At 40.4% G+C, this 22,981-nt stretch overlaps 1 protein-coding gene across 14 annotated transcripts in view; it reads left to right on the top strand.

Moving 5' to 3' along the window:
* LOC116049257 (plakophilin-4) overlaps nt 1–22,981 on the top strand; it is a 79,908-nt gene that overhangs the window by 34,604 nt on the left and 22,323 nt on the right. For 4 of the 14 annotated variants that reach the window (XM_036004555.1, XM_036004557.1, XM_036004553.1 and 1 more), the window contains 6 exons: nt 5,431–5,465; nt 11,943–12,068; nt 12,485–12,702; nt 13,663–14,245; nt 15,378–15,404; nt 22,390–22,560. In XM_036004555.1, coding sequence (XP_035860448.1) covers nt 5,431–5,465; nt 11,943–12,068; nt 12,485–12,702; nt 13,663–14,245; nt 15,378–15,404; nt 22,390–22,560 — 1,160 coding nt within the window. Of the gene's footprint in view, nt 1–5,430; nt 5,466–11,942; nt 12,075–12,484; nt 12,703–13,662; nt 14,246–15,377; nt 15,405–22,389; nt 22,561–22,981 lie in introns of all 14 variants that reach the window. The other 10 variants (XM_031298797.2, XM_031298761.2, XM_036004559.1 and 7 more) reach the window with 5 other exon arrangements.

Below are 22,981 nucleotides of genomic sequence, written 5' to 3'. Positions count from 1 at the left end.
TTTATAAGTTATCCAATGTTAAAAAAAGTGCCTAATTGTCCAAAGTCTTTATATACAACATTGAATGCTAATGTCATTAACTAAGGCTACCAAAAGTTGTAGTTCAACCCCATGGTACCATCTCAGGCCCACTTTCTAAAGAAATGGAAGTGTTATTTGCATATTGTTCCCAAATGGTCACCTGATGCCAGGTTTGGGCCGCATTTGTTCTGCAATGGACCATGATACAATTGGGATATATCTGGATACATGACACTTGGTCTGAATAGAGGCTGTAATGGCTCTCTGTGATCTCTTCTGGCTTTGTAATAATAAGCCCTATGCATTCTTGCACTCCAGCCTGCATACCTGCAAAAAACACCCATGTAGTACCAGCAGATTGTAGGACTCAGGAGTAAGATTGTCAATTTCCCCTTTCTGCCTTTTTATAGAGGCACAGGTATAGAGCAGCTTCAAGTGCTGCCAAAAAGGTCTGGACAACAGCTCTCTGAAAATATACACATACACGCCAGGCTATTTACTTTAATTTTCTCTTTCAGAAGTACTGGAATTTTAGACCTCCATTTTAGTGTATCCAAACACGCCAGTGATCATATTTGGAGATACAAGCACTCTTTCTTTAAACAATATTACTTCCTCTAATAGGAAAGGATTCTTTTTTGTGTGCCGGTCACAGTGAAAATCAGCAGCCAAATCTGTTTTGTGCAGCGTTCAGCTCATTGTCATTGGTCCATCAGTGGCATCAGTTAACATTTAGTCGGCCAAAAGAGGAAACAAAACCCACAATTTCTCACAGTATTTGGTGAACGAGACAAGCGTAATGCCAGTAAATATGGAACATGGATTTGACCTCTAGTAAACATTAGCCATACTAATTAAATTAACTGATACTTAAATAATAATAATCATCAGCTCGTTGGGACTACTACATCATTGACATTATTATGTCTTTACAAGGTCATTGCAAAGGGTTACTGGAACATTTAACAAAGGCTTTATACCATTTGATATAGAGGGACCAGTATTGAGTCTAACTCTTGCTTCTTTTTTTAAACTTAAACTTAAACACAACTACACAGTGGAAAGCACAGAGTTTGAAGTAGGCCTGTATTATGTTTAATTTCTCAAATAGCGACATATTAATAGAGACTGGTTTTTATTAGGGCTGAACGATTAATTGCATTTGCGATAATATCGCGATATGTTAAAACGCGATTTCCTAATCGCAAAGGCTGCGATTTGGTCACATGACTCGCAAGAGCAAATCAGTCTGCACTCCGCAGAGAAAGCATCAACTTAGCATGCTAACGCTACACTGTACCTTGAGCTGATTTCTGTCATTCAAACAACTCTGAGTTGTAGTTTAAAACTTTTACAGCCATTTTAATAAAATTAAGGGTTTTATTCTGGTTCGAGTCCATACGTGCAGTTAATGGATACAGACACGCAGAACTGAAGGCTCGGTTGGCAACTAGCTCTGATTAGCGGTTAGCTCCGGTTAGCGGTTAGCTCCGTTATAAAGATATGGAGTGGAGGAGCTGCCACTGAGAGGGGTAACAACCAGACTCTGATAAATGACATTCGGGGAGCTTTCACAGCAGCGTGGCCGCGGTGTTTCAACGGTTTTATTAGTACAGTTAATCCCATGGCAAGAACACCAGCAACTAGCTAACGCAACGATAGCCTCTCTGAACAAGTGCACACGGCAGCACGCAACTTCACGAGGGGGAGGGGCTGGAGGCAGCTCCTCTGTGCACTGTAAAAAAAAATACACTGTTGTGTGTGTGTGTGTGTGTGTGTGTGTGTGTACACTATAATTTTACTTTTTTAACTGTCTAGTATGTAATTGTGTGTTGTTCATACTATAAAATGATTTATTGTTTGTCTTTGTTGAATAATACAGAAGACAAAGCTTAAAAAAATAATCTAATCGAAATCGCAATATTTGGGAAAAAAAATCGCAATTAGATTATTTTCAAAAATCGTTCAGCCCTAGTTTTTATGTTTCATTTCCCTGGTATATACATTATTTTATTTAAAATAAATAGATAATTTTAGTAAGAAGCCTTGCTTTTTTATCTGTTCCTCTTTGTTATGAATAGTTGCTTAACTGAGTAAGAGCAGTACTTTCTACTAGAAACTCTTGTGTCAGCATTAGATGTTTTGAGTGATGGCGATGTTTGAAAATGGGGAAAAAAAGAAAGAATTTTCTTCTCTTTTGTAGACATCTTTAGGTTGCTTTTGTATGCTGCAAAATGCTGACTCTGTAGGACTAGCTAACTTGTTTGTGTGGAACAAAGAGTGCATATACATGCCTTGCTAAAATATATAGTCTGTGTTGTGCTCTGCGTTGCTCTTTGTCAAAATCTTGCCCCCTTGACCAGATAACCTGGCCTGAAAATGGAGGAAAAAGGGAAAATATCATTAAAAGATGCTTGTGTCTTTCCTACAAATAATTTGTCAGAGCTTCAACGCCTGCTCCCAACTGTTCGACTTGCATTGCCTAATGCAGTCCCACAGGATAAGATGTTTCTTTTAAAATATATTACCTACTACCACCCACAATTGAAAAATAGACCTTTTCAGCGGAAATAACTTTTAAAGGAACTCGGGCACTAAACCTGTGTTTTTAAATGAAAAAAGCAGAGTCTAAATTTAGTTCTTGGCCCACAAAAAGTTCCTACTTCAGTGGTAGTACTGTACTTTATATTAGCCTATTATCTATCTGAGTGGAATTTCTTATTGCAGCCTCGATGCTTTGATTGACCAAACAGGTCTGAACAACAACTGTACAGCTTATATTCACACAGTAATGAACCCTTGTGTTCAAATCCTCTAAAGAGCCCACTGTTTAGCTGTGCATCCCGATTTATTTAGTTGTTCATGTTTTCAGATGTAGCAGAAAAATCAATACTGCTTCTGTTGCCACAGAGATACCAGTACTTTGGTGTCTTGGTTTTTTGGCAGGCAAATGGCCACAAGACCTCTCAGAAACATAGTTAAGAGTTGAATAACGGGTGAATAATCAGGTCTCTCCAGCAGAAATCTACCTCTGTTATCCCGATTTTTTTGTAATGCTATTCTAATAATGAGCCACCTTTGCCATTTACATGATGTTTCAGAAGCCAGCCAGTCTTCCCACTGGGGGACTGGTAGCCATCAACCACCTCCTAGGGACTCCTAAAGAAAACATGTAACCCAGTTTTCACACCTTTTTTAAAGACAGAGAAGGACAAATAAATTGGCTTTCACTGGAGATTTGTGTGTGAATGGAGATTAGCTTCAACCATTGAGCTCACACTGCTTGGCTCAATAGCTCAGCGGGATGACGGCCGAGGTGACAGCACACTTAAGGGTTGTGATGAGAGTCCTTACATTTCATGACACCTCCAAAGTTGACCACCCCCTTCATTTGGTCATCAAAGTTGACCTCTGGCAAAACTCCTAAAAGATGAAACCTCTACCCAGCCAAAGGGGTTGATGGGAAATTAGAGTGTCCTGTCAGGGTTAGGCCTGTTGTATATCAGCATCTGCAGTTTTACAATCTCTTTTACGCTGCCTTCACCCAGCTGCTGGTCGGCATGCAGCAAGCATGGTGCATCATTATGGTTGCCATTCTTCTACTTCATCTATCATGGTTCAGTGGAGCACAACTCGCCCAACTTCCTCTTTTTAATTGCCTGCGTGCTCATTAAAATTCAGAGAGCCGTGTTACTTAAAGCTCGAGTGTCACCTTAGATGGAAAAATAGCAGCAGTTGCAACATTGGATGGTTGATAGTAATGACCAGCAAGTAGAGGATATTGAAAAGAAAAGGGTAGGAACACTGCTTCGAGGTCTCCTGCTTGGCCTCTGTCTGTCTTAACACCCCAGCCTTGGAAAAATGGCTTTGAGAAAGTGAATAACTTTTTCTTTTGTTGGAAAGTATTTCAAAGGTACATGAGTTGGAATTATTAGGGGGCTATTATTAGATGGCACGCATGGCTATTCTGCATTTTCTTTTTTTTTTCCTATGAAAAAATATAAAACATTTAGTTAGATCTAGAAGGATTTAGAGTTATATTTACCTCCTCCAAGGAGGTTGTGGTTTTGGTTTGGTTACTTACCTACAGGCCAAATTTTCATAAAACTTAGTGGAAGGGTGTATCATGGACCAAGGAAGAACCCATCAAATTTTGGAGTGGATCCAAAACACAGGGTGGACACACACATTCTTCTCTTTAGTTAACATTGCGAGATAGGCCGTTTGTGCTGCATTCATGTGGTTGGAATAATTAGAAAAATGAGTTCCCGACTGTGAAAAATCACACTGAATTACATTGTGACAGGTCTGTGCTCTCGAGTGCCCTTTTAGTTAAGTTTTACATTTTTATAAGCATTTTAAGGTAGGCTTTAAGAAAATAAAAAAAATGTATACTTATTCTTCTACAGGGTTATTGCCCGAACTTGGAATGGTTACATATGCAGACTTGTAAAACTCCAGCTAAACTTTTGGAGTTTGCATCTTCCTTGTAATTCTCCTGCTGTCAGGACTAGATGCCTCCGGCCAAAGGCATATGAGATGATGTTTCGTCAGAGGAAACATCCATACCAATTTATTCCCAATGGATTGAATGGATTTGTGCCATAATCTACTGGGTGCTTGGTCTGATGCTTTCCTGCTCTGAGTTTGCCATTAAGTATGATCCTTCATCCACTGACCCAGGACGATTCATCATCAATCACCCACACACTGTCACTAGATCCTTTCTGTTTTTGCTGCTTGGTATCCTCAGTGTTGTGGCTGAGTAATAGTCACAGACTGTGACCATTATTCTCCTATATTATTCTCTGGAGACTGAGCATCACTCTGAGATTCTCTCTGTGTGCTGGAATATACACTAGCATGCATGTCAGGATTATGTTCAGATGTCAGGAAACTGTGGGCTTGTACACTGAGTGTGTGCGAATGTACTGTATGATTACTGGCTGCTGATTTACTCTAGGAGCTTGCCTCACTTGTCTGTGCTCAGTTTCAGCTCCCATCAGGATGTTTCCCATCCCCTGGCCGTTTGTACTTTTTGGCTTAGCATGTTTATTAAAGCTGCAGTTGGAAAAACAGCTTCTCAGTCCCACATTAATAGTTTTTTTTGTCAGTGCTTACAGTTCCTAAAACAAAATACTAGCTGTCACCAAAAGTGACTTTGTGTCTTGATAAGCACAGATGACAGGAATTGACTTGTAAACTAATTAATCTGCTTTTAGGCGGTTAACTCTGAACCTCCTAGCTTTTCTATCTCAAACACAGTGATTACCATCTGTGACGCTGTTGTGAAAGGCCCAAGAAAATAGTACATGAGGCCAAATGGTGTCTCTTCCAGATGATTTCACTCATGTCATTCACTGTGGTGTATGTTTTCACTTTTTCCATCTCCTGTTTTCCCCCCTACAGCTCGTCTGAGAAGTCCCTGCCTTGGAGAACTGCAGGTATGCCAACTCAAACACTAAAATGATTGGATAGCGATCTCTCTTCCTAACAAACATCTCTTTTTACTGTTCATTTTTACCATGTGTATATGCATTCAGATCATATTTGGTGACCTCTACACTCACTCATTGGTAACTTGAGAATTACTTGTCAAACAATTAATGTGGAACAACAAATTACTGCTTACTCCATAGAGTTTTACTGTAATGGGGTCACAAGGCCACCCACTATCTCGGGGACACTTGCTTCTGTGGATATTATTCAATACTAAAATACATAGACTTATTTAGGTTTTCTTTCTAGAGATTTGAAGCAACCTATGGTTCTCTGTCTAGTAATGAAGCTAGCGTACATTCACAGAGTACTTCATTTCTGTTCCTGTTTGACCCTGATTACACCTTTTTGGACCTATTAAGACCTATAGTCAGTGATCAATAACCACTGTTGGACATAAATACCCATCTGCTTACATATTCTTGGTTTACCTTGTGAGGGCCTCACTAAATGCTAGTGGACTAAACAGTTCTGTTCACTATCACACTGATTTACATAGTGACATGTAATATAAGTAAGGCTTAATTGTTCAGCTCATTTCTTTTGAATGATTTAATATTGGCAGGAAGTATGTCTGTATCTATTTGTATGGGCTCTGTTAAGTGTGTGTGTGTGTGTGTGTGTGTGTGTGTGTGTGTGTGTGTGTGTGTGTGTTTAGTACAGTACAGGCATGTTTTACATTTCCTCAATAATCATTACATTGGACAGCCTTAGGCGTATTCTTGTTTCAATATTTATCTAAGCTATTTCTGCCCACTCACACACAACACCACCAGTGATGTGGAGTGGAAAGATCTCTCTCAGACCCCTTTGGTCTCTGTTTGTTTAGTCCACATCCTTGAAGGATCTTCAGCAGAGACCAGATAATGAATTGAATTTACTAATGTATTTCATGGATTATTAATTGCATAGTGGAACTTAGCGAATTTCTGCAATGGTCATTAATCTTTTATTGTCGATCCCGTCAGAAAAGCCTATGGGGGTTAATAAATGTACATATGCACCGGGAATATTAATACTACACGGTTTTCTCATTTGCTGCCTATTCACCATTTCATCGCTGAATGCATTTCATTAGTATTTGAACAGAGCCGGGGACTAATCACTATCACTGTTTTGCTTCATATTGATTTCTCATTGTAGTGTAGATGATAAATGATAATCAGATGTGGTAATGTACTTTTCTAATCGAAATGAATTAAATTCTAAATGTGTGGCACCGAGCGTAATGGGCCACGTTTGTCTGTAAGGCTTATTGGCCTCATGAGCCAGTGTTCGTCTCCACTGTCTGAGAGTTGGGATAGAAGTTTTACTGTGGAAATGAGCCTTTTAGCCGCAGGAAATGTCAATGCATTCACACCTCATGTCCTCTAAGAATAGAAGACAAATACCCCAAAATGAAAGCTCTCTCGCTGTTTCTGTCCCCTCCTGTCTCTTTTGTTTCACTGCTTATTTTTTTCAGACATGCACTCTCTCAATATGCTGACAGCTTAACATGTCAGCATCATGTTAAAAAAAAGGCTCCATGCACTGTGCATCATTAGGGTCTTAAAACATTTTTGTAATTCCCCTTTTATAAAGAATATGGCATGACAAGAGTCATGTCTACGGACTCTTCAACATTTTTAAAGATTTGTAGGTTGAAGTTTTTACTGAATTTATACTTTAGGTTTCGTGAAATTATGGTTTAAAAAGTTAATGTATAATTGCACATGTTTAATACTAGGTTTGATACTGCCTGATATGTGATTGCAAATGTTACCACAGCACATTATAAAGTGACTATCATATACCTCTTTCACACCGCTGACCACGGTTGGGCCAGGGTTGTCTGATCAGTGTTCAACCCTTCTTTTGGAAATCCAAACCAAGCCAGTCAACATGGGTCTATCTCTGGACAATTCAGAGATCACCTGGTTCACAACCATAGACTGTTAATATTAATGGTCAACGCATCCGGCTCGGTGAAGTGCTGCAAATGCAGAAGTGCCTTAAACCTGCATTCTATCTGAGTTCCAGCAGGGGGCGACACGTGCGGTTGCAAAAGGAGGTCGGTTTCTGTAGAAGTCTATGAGAAAGTGTCCCACTTCTCACTTGAATTATTACCTCAGTAAACATTTTCATAATGAGTTTATGGTCTCAATCGCTAGTTTTAAGTCTTCTGCAACACAGAATGATGTTAATATTTTGAATTATGGTCTCGTTGATTTTAAAATCGGCGATAAAGCAGGGGGTGTTTTAGGGCATGGCTATGATGTGATTGCCAGTGAAAGTGTAACGTAACGTAGAGTGTAAGCAGCTCCTCCCTCACTCCTCCCTCTCGTCTAAAATCGTCACATCCACAACCAAACTCAACGACGGATAGCAGATCTCCACAAACCAATGGGTGACGTCACATACGCGCTGGCCATTAATATACAGTCTATGGTCACAACCTGGGAGCAATGCATAACAATTACCTTAAGTGCTAGAAATGGGCGGGGCTTTACATGTCTGGTGGTGCCGAGAGAATTAAACTTTTCATATGTTTACGTTCTAACGCTGGGATTTTACAGGCAGTTTTGACTGTAAAACTTCGCTACCGCTCTCGAGACCGGGGCAGACAAGTGAACAATTGTTTGGAAATCAATTGAACCGCTCCACTCTGCTGTTGTTGAAGCTGCCTGTAACAAAAACTAGTTTTATATAGTCTTCGGTGAAAACCCAGCGCAAAGCACAGTGAGACAAAATTTATGTTGACCTGTGAAGACTGCCCCACTGTCATTTCCAACCAATCACATAATTCGTCCCGCCCCAACTGTTAAGGCTTTTTTACAGTCGCCGCAGCTGACCTGATTGAAATCAACCCTAGCCCTACCCTGATTCAACCCAACTGGCGACCTGGGTCGCTAAGCCGAGTAGATCGAGGAGGGTTAACCCATTCAAACCCACAGTTGATCTGGGTATAACCCTGGTTGAGCCATTGGTGTGAAAGGGGTAATATTTAGGTTTTGGTAGCTATCATCTGTTACTCACCAAGACACCTGCCCATCTCTCCTCTGGTTGTCCTCACACCACAGCTCAGTTTCTCACCGATGGCTATTATCTCTCCTCACACTCTTTTGTTCCCAGCCCATTGGATGCCTAGCAGGCTCATAATTATAAGGCTGTTGTCGTTTATATGCTTATAATGCATTTGTTAACCTCCCCAGGCTCAATATTAGCACTAGAATCCAGATTTATTATTAGTTAACTTGACCTAGCATGGCTCCATTATATGACATGTCTGGTTTCTTCGTTTTAAAGTGGACATGAAAAGTGCCAAGTCCAGATGTCACTGTAGCTTATGATATCATTTTTGAAAATCCACATAATTTCACAACACGTAAATAAAATGGGGAAGGCAACCTCAAAGTCGCTCTTTAAATCCAGTAACTCACAAAGGCATGTGAGGAAAATGAAAATTAGATGAGCTGATTGTCTGTATGGGATCGGTGCTACTGGACTGTAAACTGGGCAGCACTATTCTATAGACTAGTTTAATCTAATGCATTATTAATAGACATGAAAATGTATTTTGGGGCCACAGGGTCCTTTGACAACTGGGGTTAATAAAGCAGTAGAGAAAAACATTGAACTGCAAAATAATGTATAAAATGTATCACACTGGTAACCTGTGTAAGAAATCAATTTCTGTCTTGGAGAAAAAGAAAATACCACTCTATCCAGTGTGGTCATATTCTCTGTGAAAACCACATTAACAACATTAAATTATTACATAAGAGACCTAATTATAAATGCTAAAAAACCCTGCCTAAATGGATAATCTAAGCCAATAGTGTTTCATCTTCCATATGTGAAATAGGGCTTCTGTACCCGTTCTCTCTCTATTTCTTTCTTGCTGTCTCCCTCTCTTCCTGTGGCTCCTCTGTTCTGGCTTTTTGGCATCTCATTTATCAGACGGGGTCAAGGCTCAGTATGAAAAACCCTGTGGTCTAAAACGACACACTGTGTGCCAGACACTGAGTCACTGCCAGGATGGAAGGAGACAAAAGACTTCAGTCATGTCATTAATATACGTTTAAAGGACATATAAATGCTTTTTGACCTTATGGCAGGGCTGCTTTGATTATGGAAAAAATCATGATCACAATTATTTTGGTCAATATTGATATCACGATTATTTAACACGATTACTCATTGACTTTAAAAATATGTTGCATTTTTGGAACTTAAAAAAGAGTGAAACAGTTTGAAAAAAAACTCCTTGACTGTGAAATTTCCTTTCCCGTTGAACTTTTTGAATTCCCCTTCAAGAACACAAGACAAAATAAGAGTTTACTTGCAAAATGGAACATGCAAAATAATCGTCTTTCTCGATTACATTGTTTCTCAATTTACATTGTTTTTGTGATCGTTAGGAGCCAAAAAATGAATTGCGCAGCCATACCTTATAAAACAATCTTGTTGTTTTACCTTAAATACCTTAACAAGTCCCTTGTATCACCCACATGACATTTTATCATCTTTCTCATGAACGTTATCTCTGTTCGTCAGGGCCCATCGCATTGGGGGTGCAATGCCTCACCATCCCCTCAACCTCCCAAAGAAATGGTTAAGTAAAAACAAAAATAGATTACAAATACAAATGGTAAACTACAATTGCTGCATCCACTGCAATGTATGAAAACTCAATGCGAGTGTTGAGGAAAGTTTTTTTTTTTTAATGACCCCGGTAAGGAGAGGTGCTCAGGGTGCTGCAGCAACCACCCACCCCAAGTGGGTGGGGTATATTATGTGTATTATTATTTTGTTCTGTCACATTATACACCCCACCTCTCCCGGTCGCTGTCACCCGTGATATATTTGTTTTAATTATTTCAAGCAGCGCAAGATTTTCAGATGGTTTCCTATAATATTAAGTGTCCTGTAGTAATTTCTCTGTAGGCCTATAATCTGTCATGGCAGGAAAGTTTGGACCACATTCAGACAGCCTTTCTAGTATGAACAAAATATAGTTCAACTCCAGCGTTCAGCCAACAGCAGCACTTAAGAAATATGGTTTTGTCAGTGTTGTTATCCTGATTAAATGAGTAAATTAGCCTACATTTCTTGTCATAGTGTACGATGGTACCGTGAGGGCATTAAGTCTTTTGCACCAAACTTTAATTAAGTCTTACCGTAATGCTGTGGTTTTATTGTCTACATTACAAATGCATTGCTTGCTTAAATTAAGAAAATCAAATTGTATCGAAATAATATTGTGAATCTTTCAGAAGGATCATGATGCAACAGCCTCTCACAAAATTACTTGATTCCTCCAATATATGTCAAATTAAATAAAATGTATATTTTTTCCCATTACCATTTTTAATGCATTTTGAACACTTAAAAAATCAGATGAAGACCGGACTGTGTATGTCTTACCTTTACCCAGCATATAAATCTTTCTTAATTTGCTGCATAATTGAATCTAGGGATGGGTATCTTGGTAAAAAGACAAACAGAGAAAGACAAAAAAGAGAGACAGTACACAAGAGACAGTGAGTGGGCAAGCGAGCGAGAAAGCATGACTAAACAAAAACTGAAACTTAAATTTATAAGGTTGTTATTTTACGCATGGTTATGTATTAAATTAGAAATAGCTGCACTGTTGAAACTGACCCAGTTGGCAAGGTATATTGCAAATAGTGAGGATGTTTGATGGGCTGACTTTCTCACAACAGGCCAGGCTAAATGCTTATTCTGGCAATCTGACTCGAGACCCGCTTGAGTCCCATCTGTGAATGGGTAAACACCCTTAGATCTTTAAAGGTGGGAGTGCAAAATGCCAGGTTGTCAAACACCACACTAGGCTTATGTGTCAACAGATTTATTCAACAGGTCAGCTTGGGCAACGAGGCGGCTTCTTCATTTCATTTTCACACCAGCTAATCAGGCAGGATTTGACAGACCCTGGCTGCCAATATTTGCCTCCCTGTTCCCCTTCACTTGCTGCCTATTGTTGTAGTGATTGCAGAGTAACCCATTGACACTGGTCACGCTTAACTAGATTGTGATTACTGAGAAACATTGCACAAGGACATAAAAGGGCTAATTCCAGTTCCTGTTTGCCACACTGGTTGTTGTCGTGCAAGAAGTAATAGGAGATGTAGGGAAATGTTGGGAAAGAGCATGGCTGTATACACAGTTGAAGTGACATGCTACCCAACTTTGCCTTTTCAAATTAGCATGGCAGTAAAATGTAATGACTCCAACTGTACCTAGGCGTGAAACTAATGTTGCAGAAATCATTGTCTGTTATTGTTTCCTCTCAACTCCCATCAATTGTTGAGTGCGTTAATGACTATTATCATCTTTCCATCCAAAGCCAAAACTCTAATTGTTTCAGACTCAAAGCTTTTCCTCTGTGTCTGACTCCTTGCTCTGCTGTTTCTTCCCAGATGCCTCCGCCTTGGGGGACACCAAGTCTCGGGTGACTGACAGCTCACAGTCGCCCAGCTACCGCATCAGGACTGAGTCAGAGCAGGTGTCTCTGTACTCCCCGGAGCAGTCCTCCCTCCATGAAAGTGAGGGTCTGTTATTGCCTTCTCTCTATCGTCTGCAGCCTTCTTTTCTCCAACTAACTTTATTTTTTTTACCTCAGCATTGTCCCACTAAACTGTATATAATTCTTTAACTAAAAAAATGTTTTTTCTACTTCTCTTCTGATGATACAGTTTCGTCCTGAACCTTTTATCTTTTCTATATGTTATACTTTGAGTTTAAACAGATAACATCTGATCCCTCATCACAGCTTATGAAAGGCTGAATGATGTAATATGGCACTGAATTATAGGGCTGGCAGAACAGTTCTCCCCCTGCTGTGCCATTTGTCATTAGCAATGCAGTCTAGGTAAAGGTCATGTCTATTACGAAACCATGTATGATGTGTCTGTCCCCTGTTCCTCTAACCCATCCCTCTACCTCTGCATTTCATTTTTAGCCTTTTTCTGTCACCCTCTTTCAGGATCCGCGGTGAATTCACGAAGCTCAACTCAGATGAACTCGTACTCAGACAGTGGCTACCAGGATGCCAGCAGCGGTTACCTCAACAGCCAGAACCTGGGCAAGGCTGAGCTGAGGATGCAGCACTCCTTCCCTGGCACCGGAACTGGTACCATGGGAAGGAATACCAGGGCCGAAGGCCAGGCTTCAGCCCAGGTACTGCCAGCAACATATTGCTGTTGCCAAGCACAAAATGTATCCATAACGTTTTATCTTCTGAATAACACCAGCATATATTGAGTATATTTTTTTAATTAAGACAGTCATTGTTCAAAATGTTCAAGGGCTCAGGAAATTTAATTACATAAGGAACAATTAGCTTTTAATGCATGGTAACAAAAGAGAAACACCAAAATTGCTGTTGCATGGCAGCGTTTGAAAAAAAATGTCATATGAACTGTTTGCAAGATTGAATGTCTACATTAGAAAATAGGGAAAGTACTTTAGCTTTCTGGAGGGATCCTAAGAAGCCATGTGCTGGGGCCAGGCATATACTATGTGCTTATGGTTTTATCACATACACATAATATGGTTATTTGGTTTACAGTTACTCTATTTTGTCATAAAATATTATGGTTATTATTTCATCTTATCGTAATTTTTGTCTAAGTAAGTGTTCTTAAGTTGACAACCGAGGCCTACTGCATGTATGGTAATGACGGGTGAGGGGCTTCAGGATGGGAGGGGATGTGTTCATGTTGTAAACTGTATGTTTTGTATTTTGTTTAAAGCAATAAAAACGTTAATCACAAAAATGAAATTGCCGTTGCATGTTGTTCAGTGAAGGTAGCGATGTCATGCTTAAAGACACAGAAGGCACCGAGTGCATCGAGCAGCATCGCAACATAATCATGCTTCATACAGCGTTGTACACGCAGACCACTGAGAAACCAAATGGCACTGTCACACTTGACAGAAGGGGGGTGGAGAAGAGAAAATAAATATGGCCTAGAGTAAAGTCATGCCCTGTAATGAATTGGTTTATGTAATGATGTGTTATTTAGCATGTCCTTATCATTGCACAAGTCATTTTATAGCAGAGTACAACATGATTGTTAATGATTTTACTGAAGAAAGAAATTCATGAAGCCATGTTGTTTTCTTTCTGACTTGCAGGCTCCAGCAGTCACAGCAGCAGTGCCGGGTCGTGCTATGCGGAGGGTAAGCTCAGTGCCTTCTCGCTCTCACTCGCCAGCCTATGCCAGCAGTATGTCACCCTCCCGCGGCTCCCTGCGTACCTCAGGTGGCAGTGCCTACGGCTCCCCCATTGTAACTGAACCCAAACCCCTCTCCAGCATCTTCTCTACAACCTTGCCCTCGGCCCAGCGCACCAGTAACACCGGCGGGGGTGGCAACACCCCACCCTATTCCACGCAGAAAAACTCCCCCGCTGCACTGCGACGCATGGGCTCCACGAACTCTCGCTCAGGCAGTGCCAGCCGTACAACCTCGCCCTATCAGGCCTCTGCGGGGTCAACATCAGGCCGCATGGGCTCGCCTCTGACAATGGTGGAGAGCATCAACCCTCCACTGACTAAGCAGCCTACTCACTCGTCGTCTCCAGTAAGGGCTAGTATGACCGCTGTGCCCCAGCACTACAGCTCTACTCTGCCACGCTCCATGCTCCACAACACTGACCCCTATGGACCCCAGAGTTACGACATTTACGAGAGGATGACGCGACCTGACAGCCTCACAGGTGCTCAAATGCATAGACACACACACACAAACACACACACACACACACACACACACACACACACTCACACACACTGACATTTATAGTGTATCAGCTCAGCAGCCTGCTCAAACTCACATAGACTCTCATATCGGTAGATAATAACTATTTTCAACTACAGTATATAGTTTTGTTGCAGTGTTTTTGTATTCGAAAGGTCAAATCGGAGAGGAAAAGAGTACATGGTGTTTTCCTCTCTGTCCATTCTTTTCCATTAACTTACAGCTGTGTGAATTTCTGTGTCATTATATGTTTGTGTGTAGAGCCACACCTCCAACAATAATAAAAGGTAGATAAACAAAATGTTGAGATGAAATGCTTCAACATAATCAGATACATTTTTTTTTACTTTAAATAATACAATGTGCAAGACATTCTCAATTCAAGCCATTAATGTAAAATGGATCACTAATGTATATTACATTAAAAAAGGAAACATTGATATAATGAAAAGTTATAAACACCTTTTTAAACAGGTATTGTTTCCTAGCATGTAAAAGTTATTCAGCTTTGTAGGCTGTCACATAATTGCTTTTCATAAATTCTTCTGAACTTTTTGAGTAGATGATATGCAGGCTGTAAATATTTGGACAGTAATACATTTCCTCACAGGACAAAGGGTGGTTGTATGAGTGTTTGTGTGTGCGTGTAATTTAATCTGAGGAGTTGAGGAGATCAGGAAGATAATAATTGTTAAACCTGCCTGCACAAATTAGCTTGTGTGTCATCCTTTAAGGACAAGCGCTGGTGAATATTTTCTAGCCAAACGCATATCTTGTTTGAATCAGGAAATCAGGAGCCAACCAGTTTCTTTCAATTCAAGGTATCTCCTGGAGATAACAATGTAGCTTTGACAAAATAAAGGAAACCACAGTTATGACATAGAAAAATCAAACCTTTATTCACATTTCAGTACAATATGAAAGCTTTTCAGCTGGATTATTACTGGGGAAAGCACAATTCCACCATAAAAGCCAAGAGCATTTTGTTTGCCTCCAAAAGGTAAAAGAAGCACTTCATATCACTGCATTTTGGTTCCAAGGTTAATGGACTGTTTTCTGCTTGACTTCATGCTGCCTGGGGATATCCTCAGATGCCCTGGTTGATGATGACGTTCAAGGTGAACATGTTTTGTTGTGTGACATCGGTTTCCCGTCATCCTCAATGTGTTGTGTCTGCATGTGCACACGTGTCTTCATTTGTTCTCGGTTAATTCATCATCTCCAACCAATTGCCATTTTGACCACGGTTATTGTAGTGTGTTGTGTTGATGTGGTTTAACTTTTAAGCCTCAAGAACATCGGTATCGGCCGATATTCACCTTATTGACTCTCATCTGCCTATCGGCACATAAGATGACATGCACCAATGGCAGTGGCGATGTTTATCTGTGGTGTCGCATCGATTTTGTGCTGGCTAAATGATGTGTTGTTTATTTGCGGTCGGACTCGAACAACAGTAGCTAAGGTAAGAGACAGCAAGTGGGCAACAGGTGCAGTGCGCTTGTATGGTTTGTTTACAAATAAAAGTGAAAGAAAATGTCAGCTGTGTGGGAGTATTTCACTGTCGAAGAAAGATCAGCGACAACAATGTATTCTGTATGAAAAACACAAGAGGTGAAAGACGGCCTTATTTATGTTTCTAATTGCTTTTATATTTAATTACATTTCCACAAAAAGACGTAGCAGCGACAGCAGCATCAACGGGTTGCTGCCGAAGCAGTGGCCGTCATGTTGAATGTAAGCCTCAACGGTTGTGATTGGTGCGTCGATTTGGAAAATTGGCTTGAATGGGCTCTTGGTCAGACAGACTTGCAGAGCAAATCTCAAATTTGCCGGAAGTTCGTCAGGGTTTTCCCAGGATAGGCAGGCTGTATAGTAGGCTAGGCTAAAAATGCTTTTGAAGCAGTTATTTTCCAAAAAAAAGATATTTTTCATTTGAAAGTAGGCTACATTACAGGGTGTTTTATACGTTTGTATGATTTGAATTTGTACTCATTTAAAGATAGTGTTGTGAAATGGTAAATGACTTTGATGAGCCATAGTAGAAGGAAATGGGATGATCACGTGATCAGTCTCAATTGCAAACGCCATCTGACAGCCTAACCTTGATATTGTTGCTGTTGTTAGCTTTCTGTCAGTATCTATCTGAAGATGTGTTGCCTCCTTTCCTCACCTCTCTTTTGCTATGTCACACGTTGTCTGTTGTCCTTTGTTTTCTTTTCAACAGACTTCTATCCCTTTTCTGTCTCCTATCTTGTGCTTTTCTCTTTTTCCCTTACCTCTTTTTTTTTTCCACCACCCACGTGGCTCCCCTTCCTCCACTGTCATTGGCAGGAAGTCATACCTTTTCTCTGCTGCTGAAAAATTTAGACAAATGTCCCTAATAATGTGCCCATTACACTCAGTGTCTATTTCAGAGGAGAGTGGGACAAAGAAAGAGCGAGGGGAAATGGCACATCTACATGTGTGCGTCTTCAACCTGACAGCCAAGCCATCATGGTAGTTTTAAACCGTGGTACACTTTGCTTTTTTGCTTTTTTTGTTAGCTATTATCACTTTTAAGTATAACATTTTTTTTCTGGTGATCATCCCTGTTCTCCTGTTTGTGGGTTTTTGAAAATCATTTTTGTTAAGGAATCCAGTCAGCTGCATCCATTTAAGTGTTTGTTTCTCCACAGCAAGCACGCGCCAAGCACGCCACCGCCCTTTATCTAGCCTCTGCCAAGTGCAATCTGTTAAAGCCACAGTGCAAGGGCTGAGGGGGAGAATTAAATGACTATAACGCACTAGAATGTGGGCCATTCATCCTCAATAGACAGCAGTATGTTATTTCTCCGTGACAATTTGCAGATGCTTTTTAGAAGGGACTGCAGCCCTTCTACCAGGGGAGCAGAATAAAGAAGGCAGACGGATTAGTCTCCTCTAAGGTTGTTTGAATGTTGCCACTTTCAGGAGTCAGGCTGCTGAGTGGGAGAGATATGCATGAAGGCTCCTGTGCCTGGGAGATTCTGTCCCTGTCACTCGGCCACAGCCAGGCTTTACATGAGATGAGAAGTCTCTGGTGGTCCTGGACGGCCTCATTAACCCTCTTTTAATTTTTTGTTCTTTTTTTCCCTCCCCCTCATATATTCTCTCCCGCTTTCTTCTCTGCTGCTCCCGCCTTTTCCTTATGTCTTCTCGCTACCTCCTCTTCTTCATATCCTCACCCCCTTTAAACCTTTGAACAAGAGAAGCTGAACTGATTTCCTGCCAAGCTCCTGCTAGTGGCTATTGTGTGTGCACTGTCACAGAGTGAAAGGCTTCCTGGGCTATTGAGTGTGCCACTACAGCACACAGCAGCAGCAGCAGCAGCATTCAGTTTTACTCCCTCGCCTGCACAACAACATGCCTGCCATTTCAGAGTACTTGTTTATATGTAATTCGTAGTAAAGTTTAAACCTTGTGCCTAAAATTTTGGTATTGAATAGAATTCATAGATGAGTCTGAAATTGTGAACCTACAGTATATTTTGCCATCTACAATGGTTCATTTAGCAAAAAGCCATGAGAGAGAACACTAAAGCTACACTAAAGAGACAGTGGCTCATTGATTTTAGTAAACGGTGTTGAGAAATAATTTATTTTGAATGGCTAATTTAAAATAATAATAAAAAATAAAATATTTCTTTTCACCAAGCAATTCTTAAACAATGGAGAAACAACCTGGTAGCAGGCATGGAGTGGGTTCAGCCCAGGAATTAAAGAATGTAGAGTGGAACCAGTGAAGTGGGGGGGGTCAGGAGGAGGATGTGTGGTACTATTTGTAGTGGCCAATCTGTTGAATATGTAAAGCAGGCAATATTTTTTTATATTGTCAAACACATAACTAGAAAACAACCCAAAAAGCATTTTCAAAAAAAATAATTTAACATGGTCCCCATCATCTGTTTACTTCAAGGGTGTCTGATGATGAAATCCGAGATAACCTTTATTTGAAGTTTAACATAATCTTGAGAGTCTTAGTATTTTGTCAAGAGCTGATTAACATTAAATAACTTGCACTGATGATCTGCATAAAATATATCCGTTATTATAGAGTTGAATGGAATACTGCCAAGCCTGACCAGTGGGTTAGCCTGTCTATCAACTAGTCTTAGCCCATACATAATCTAGACTGCAACCATCTATTTAATAAACATGAACCATTAATCTAGTTAATTCATTATTTTATGCATAGTATAAACAGAGCTACTATGGGCCTGTGCTGTATAATCAATCAGCTAGAGGTTAGCAGGGTCGGCTCGGCTTCTTTACTGCTTGGTGCTTCAGAGGTCAGCCTCTGTTGTTGAAGTTCCACTTCCGGGATTGCTCCGGTGCCGCCGGAAATTCTGCCTGATGTCCCTTATTTAGGCAGAATGTCCGTTGCCTTGGGCTTCCTTTGTGTTGGCATTCTAAACTCTGGTCGATTTATGAGGACTATGGTTAATTGCTCCTTAGATCTTTGCAATGTAAATCGAGACAGCTAGCTCGATTATCTGTTGAATCTGAACGTACCTTTGGACGTACACGTTCCACCAAAACAAGTTCCTTCCCCAGGCTATTTTGCAGCTTATCGCCGCCCAAGATGATTGTGATTGGTTTAAAGAAATGCCAATAAACCTTTTTTTTTTTTTTTTTTATTTATTTTTATTAATGAAGAAATGCCAATAAACCAGAGCACGTTTTTCTCCCATCCCGGAATGCTGTGTAGACTCGCCAGACCCTCTTCCGCAGCGCTGTGGAGGAGGGTCTGGCAATGCGAGACTAGCCTCAGTCTGGCCCGCTATCTACATCTAAAATCTTCACTCGCCTTACCCCCATAGGCAAACATTCTTATTTATTATTGTCCTCTGTCTCAAAATGTGACGAGAATCCTTCATTTAGCTGGTTCTGCATGGCAGAAACAGTCTGCGCCTTAGCTCATGCAGTTGGAGAGGACCCAAGTGATGTTTGGAAGCTCGTGAAATGTGCAATGAGCAGTTAGTTGCCAGCTGTATACTGGTCCACTGGGCTTTACAGTGTAGTGAGCTTTACTGATGTGATGTTTAACACAAACACAGAAACATAGGCATGCAGATCAACAAACAAACCTGAGATTTCTTTAAATCCACATTTTCTTCTACTTTTCATTGTACCCATGTGTCTTCCCATTTTTCTTCAGCTTTAAATGAGTGTAGTCCAAAACACATTTATGATATCTTCAAAATTTTACAGTAAAAGTATGTTATTGTACCTCTTACCACAATATGACATTCACCCCAAGTTTAATTCAAGCATGGAAATGATTAGCCAAATCTTGCTGTAATTGTGGTCCATTTTCAAGCACAAGACCTTTTATTTAGTTTTTGCAACTTTACAGCCCATAATCCATCTCCTGCACAGCAATATTCGAGTTAATGTGGTGCCTTTTAGTCTGTCTCAAAAGACAGAAATATAAGATTCCAATTTGTGCTATGTTTTAATTACAACATTCATTTTACTTATTGCTATTTAGTTTAATTGCAAATGTATCCCTGTTAACCCACAAGGTCCTTTAAAAACTGTCAGCAATGGGCTTCAATGGGAGGATGGGAACATTTATGGTGATTTCAGCACATTGAGGTGTGACATAATAACATTGAAAGCTCCATCTGAAGATGTTCTGCCCTGAAGAAAGAGCAAAGATATGTGCTGTGTTTGCGTTGCGATTTTTAAGTCATTTTGAGGTTGTTTGGGTAAGGGAATGAGGGTGATGGGGTGAGGAGTCTCATGGCCGTGGGTCTTCTTTACATGAACGGACTCAGAACTACAGATATTGTTGTTGCCTCATTCTGCTGTTATCGTTTCACATCTGGACTGGATCGGCTTCACGCTGCCCCTGCAGCCTGTTGTTACATTGACTTTTGTGTAAAGGAGTTTTAATTAGAGCACTCACCTGTGTGTTTCTTTTTCTCAACCTTATCAGGTTAGCTTGTTGCTGATTACAGAAGCTGTTTCCTGTATCGCACATTTCCTAACATCTGCTCTGGCCATGCTCTGATTGGTTCACTTCTTTCTTGGTCCAACATCGTCGGCTCTTGTTGGCCCTCACCAGTGGATGATTTTACCCATTTAGTGCAGTGCAGTATTTACTACTTATTTTAGTAATTTGATTCCGCCTACTCTTCTTCCACAAGAAAAAAAGACTGACAACACCAGTGCAAAACAAAGTAGTTGCAGTTTCTCATCGTACACATTCTCTATTTGTATGTCAAGTATATAACAAGACAGTTTAATCAGATTGACAATGGCAGTGGATGGTTAGTTTGTTTTGTTTATCTCTGCACAATGTTCTTTGTAGTACAAATACAGACTAGTTACTAGATATTTCCTCTCAGGCTGGTGCAGAACATACGTGGATGTTGGCAGTTAACTGGCTATTGGTTGGTGTCTTTGTGTTGTGTTTAAGTAAAACACATGACTAAGGCAACAAAGCAATCTGGCTTTTTCAGTGCTAGTTCTTTGAAGTTGGCTTTTTGTGTCAAGGCTTTCTAGCTTTATATATATAGTTAAATGTGTTTTTTTACTTTTTATTTGGAGGCACAAATGTCAATACTATTGTTTTTTTATTCTACCCTCCTGTACTTTAATTTGTCCTTATTACAGTGTGTGTGATACTTGTTTTGAATATATTTGGCTGAGGTATGTGTGTGTGTGGGCAGTGTGTATGTCAACTTTGTGTACTGGGTATTAACAATGATACACAGACACAGGGAGAGCTAATAGATGTTTTAACTTTTCGTCTGTGTTATTTAATTGTCTTAAAGGACCATGTTTTTTTCACAAGTTTTAGCTGACTCCTGTATTGTTATTTACTATCATATATTTTATATGGATTTTTCACTGACAATCCTATCTCCAAGCGTATCATATCTGTTTTTTTATTTTTGAATACATTTTTCCTTCCTGTTTGAATTCATTTTTATCCAGTGTAGAAAACTTACAAACCTGAAACTTGCTTGAGAGAGGTCACACCAAGCATCATCTCTGCTTTTATTTTTGTCAGTGTTGCATTATTGTTGTATGGTAATGCAGAGCAGACTTTGCATATCAGTGAACCACATTACCATGCAATGATGACATTAACTTGACATGTCGTTTACTGTGATTGATTAGCTAAATTTAAGCAAGTATCAATTCTGTAAAGCCCTTTTCACAGAGAGATTCCTCCATAGCGCTGCAATGAAGGTCTGACATTATGTCAGCTTTGTTTATTCATACAGAACCAACCCAGTGTGTGATTTCACATAGCATGCCGGCATTCCAGGAGCAAAAGATGCAAACGTGTAACACAACAACGTCTGCATTTAATGTGTGTAAGGTGATTTGCACCGTTAATCAACCACGCAAACCCGAACTGGATGCACAAACTGCCAACTTTGTGCAGCAGCACAATTGTCAGTAGAGAGAAGGATGGAGACGGCCGCAGCACCACAGCACCCATGGGTGCGTGCGTGCGTGCGTGCATGTGTTTGTGTTTGAGAGAGGGAGTGAAAGAGAAAGTAGACTGTTGCACGCAATGTTTCTGTAAGTTATTAATGGCTACTCGGAACGCTGCTTTGTCACTGTTGACTTGAGCATCGTACTGCATCTACTCCCGACATGCCGGCCGTCCCTTTCACACAGATGTTAGTTTGGCTCTGTGACTACCTTCGCTGTTGGCTTAAAGGCACAACAACTCTTGTCTCCCAATTCCATCTTCGTAACTTTCACACAAATAGCAAGGTGGCTTAATGACCAACAGTCCTGCCATTGAACAGGCTGTGTGATAGGAGCTTAAAACTGATTTTCATACCACAACAGAATAAGTGGAAACCAATGGCTACCCTCCTATTTTGCACTATATGTTTTAGACATTTAACTGATACCGTTTCAAGAAAGAATCACAATAAATAAGCTGAAAGTCATTCAGTGTCTTCCTCAATGACACTTTGACAGGACACATGGGAGTTGAATGACGGAGTGCCCAAACCTTCGACACTTTACTTCTTACTTCAACTCTTGGTGTAATCACAAGACCATTCTGCTGCTAACCACTTATCCGCTAACCACTCTCCTTCATCTCCAGGAATACGGAGCTCATACGCCAGTCAACACAGCCAGCTGGGCCAGGACTTAAGGTCAGCCATGTCCCCAGACCGCCACATTGCACCAATCTACGAGGATCGGACGTTCCAGGGCCCTTTGTACCGTAGTCCCAGCCACACCCAGCAGGGCACCCTCTACAGGAGCACGTCAGGTTGGTCCCACATTATTTAGATGGTAAACTAATCTAAGGACCATGACAAACAAAGGACATGACACCATTATAACACAATATCCAAGTTACACCCATACTTGTGTATTTTCATCTATTGGCTGAGACCTTGTAATGATATAAGACGGCAGATAAGACTGCTATTGTTCTGTGAATCTGAAGTTGTTTTTTCTCATCAAATGAAAGCTGTCAGAGAAAATGTAAAGGACAAGTGACGTGATCGTGATTCATTGTGACATTTTAAGTGCTACCTTTTATGTCACTAGGGTCAGGTGTTGAAAAGGTCTGCAAGTGTAGGACTGAAGTGGTCTCAGTTGAAAACAATAATATAGTAGTAGTAGTAGTAATTGTCAGTATAATGTATATTAGGAGGTTTTAATCCAAAATGTACATTGGCCTTGTA

The sequence above is a fragment of the Sander lucioperca genome, chromosome 8 (genome assembly GCF_008315115.2).
Source record: "Sander lucioperca isolate FBNREF2018 chromosome 8, SLUC_FBN_1.2, whole genome shotgun sequence".
In the NCBI taxonomy this organism is placed as follows: Eukaryota; Metazoa; Chordata; class Actinopteri; order Perciformes; family Percidae; genus Sander; species Sander lucioperca.
This window is presented reverse-complemented; position numbering and strand designations above follow the sequence as displayed.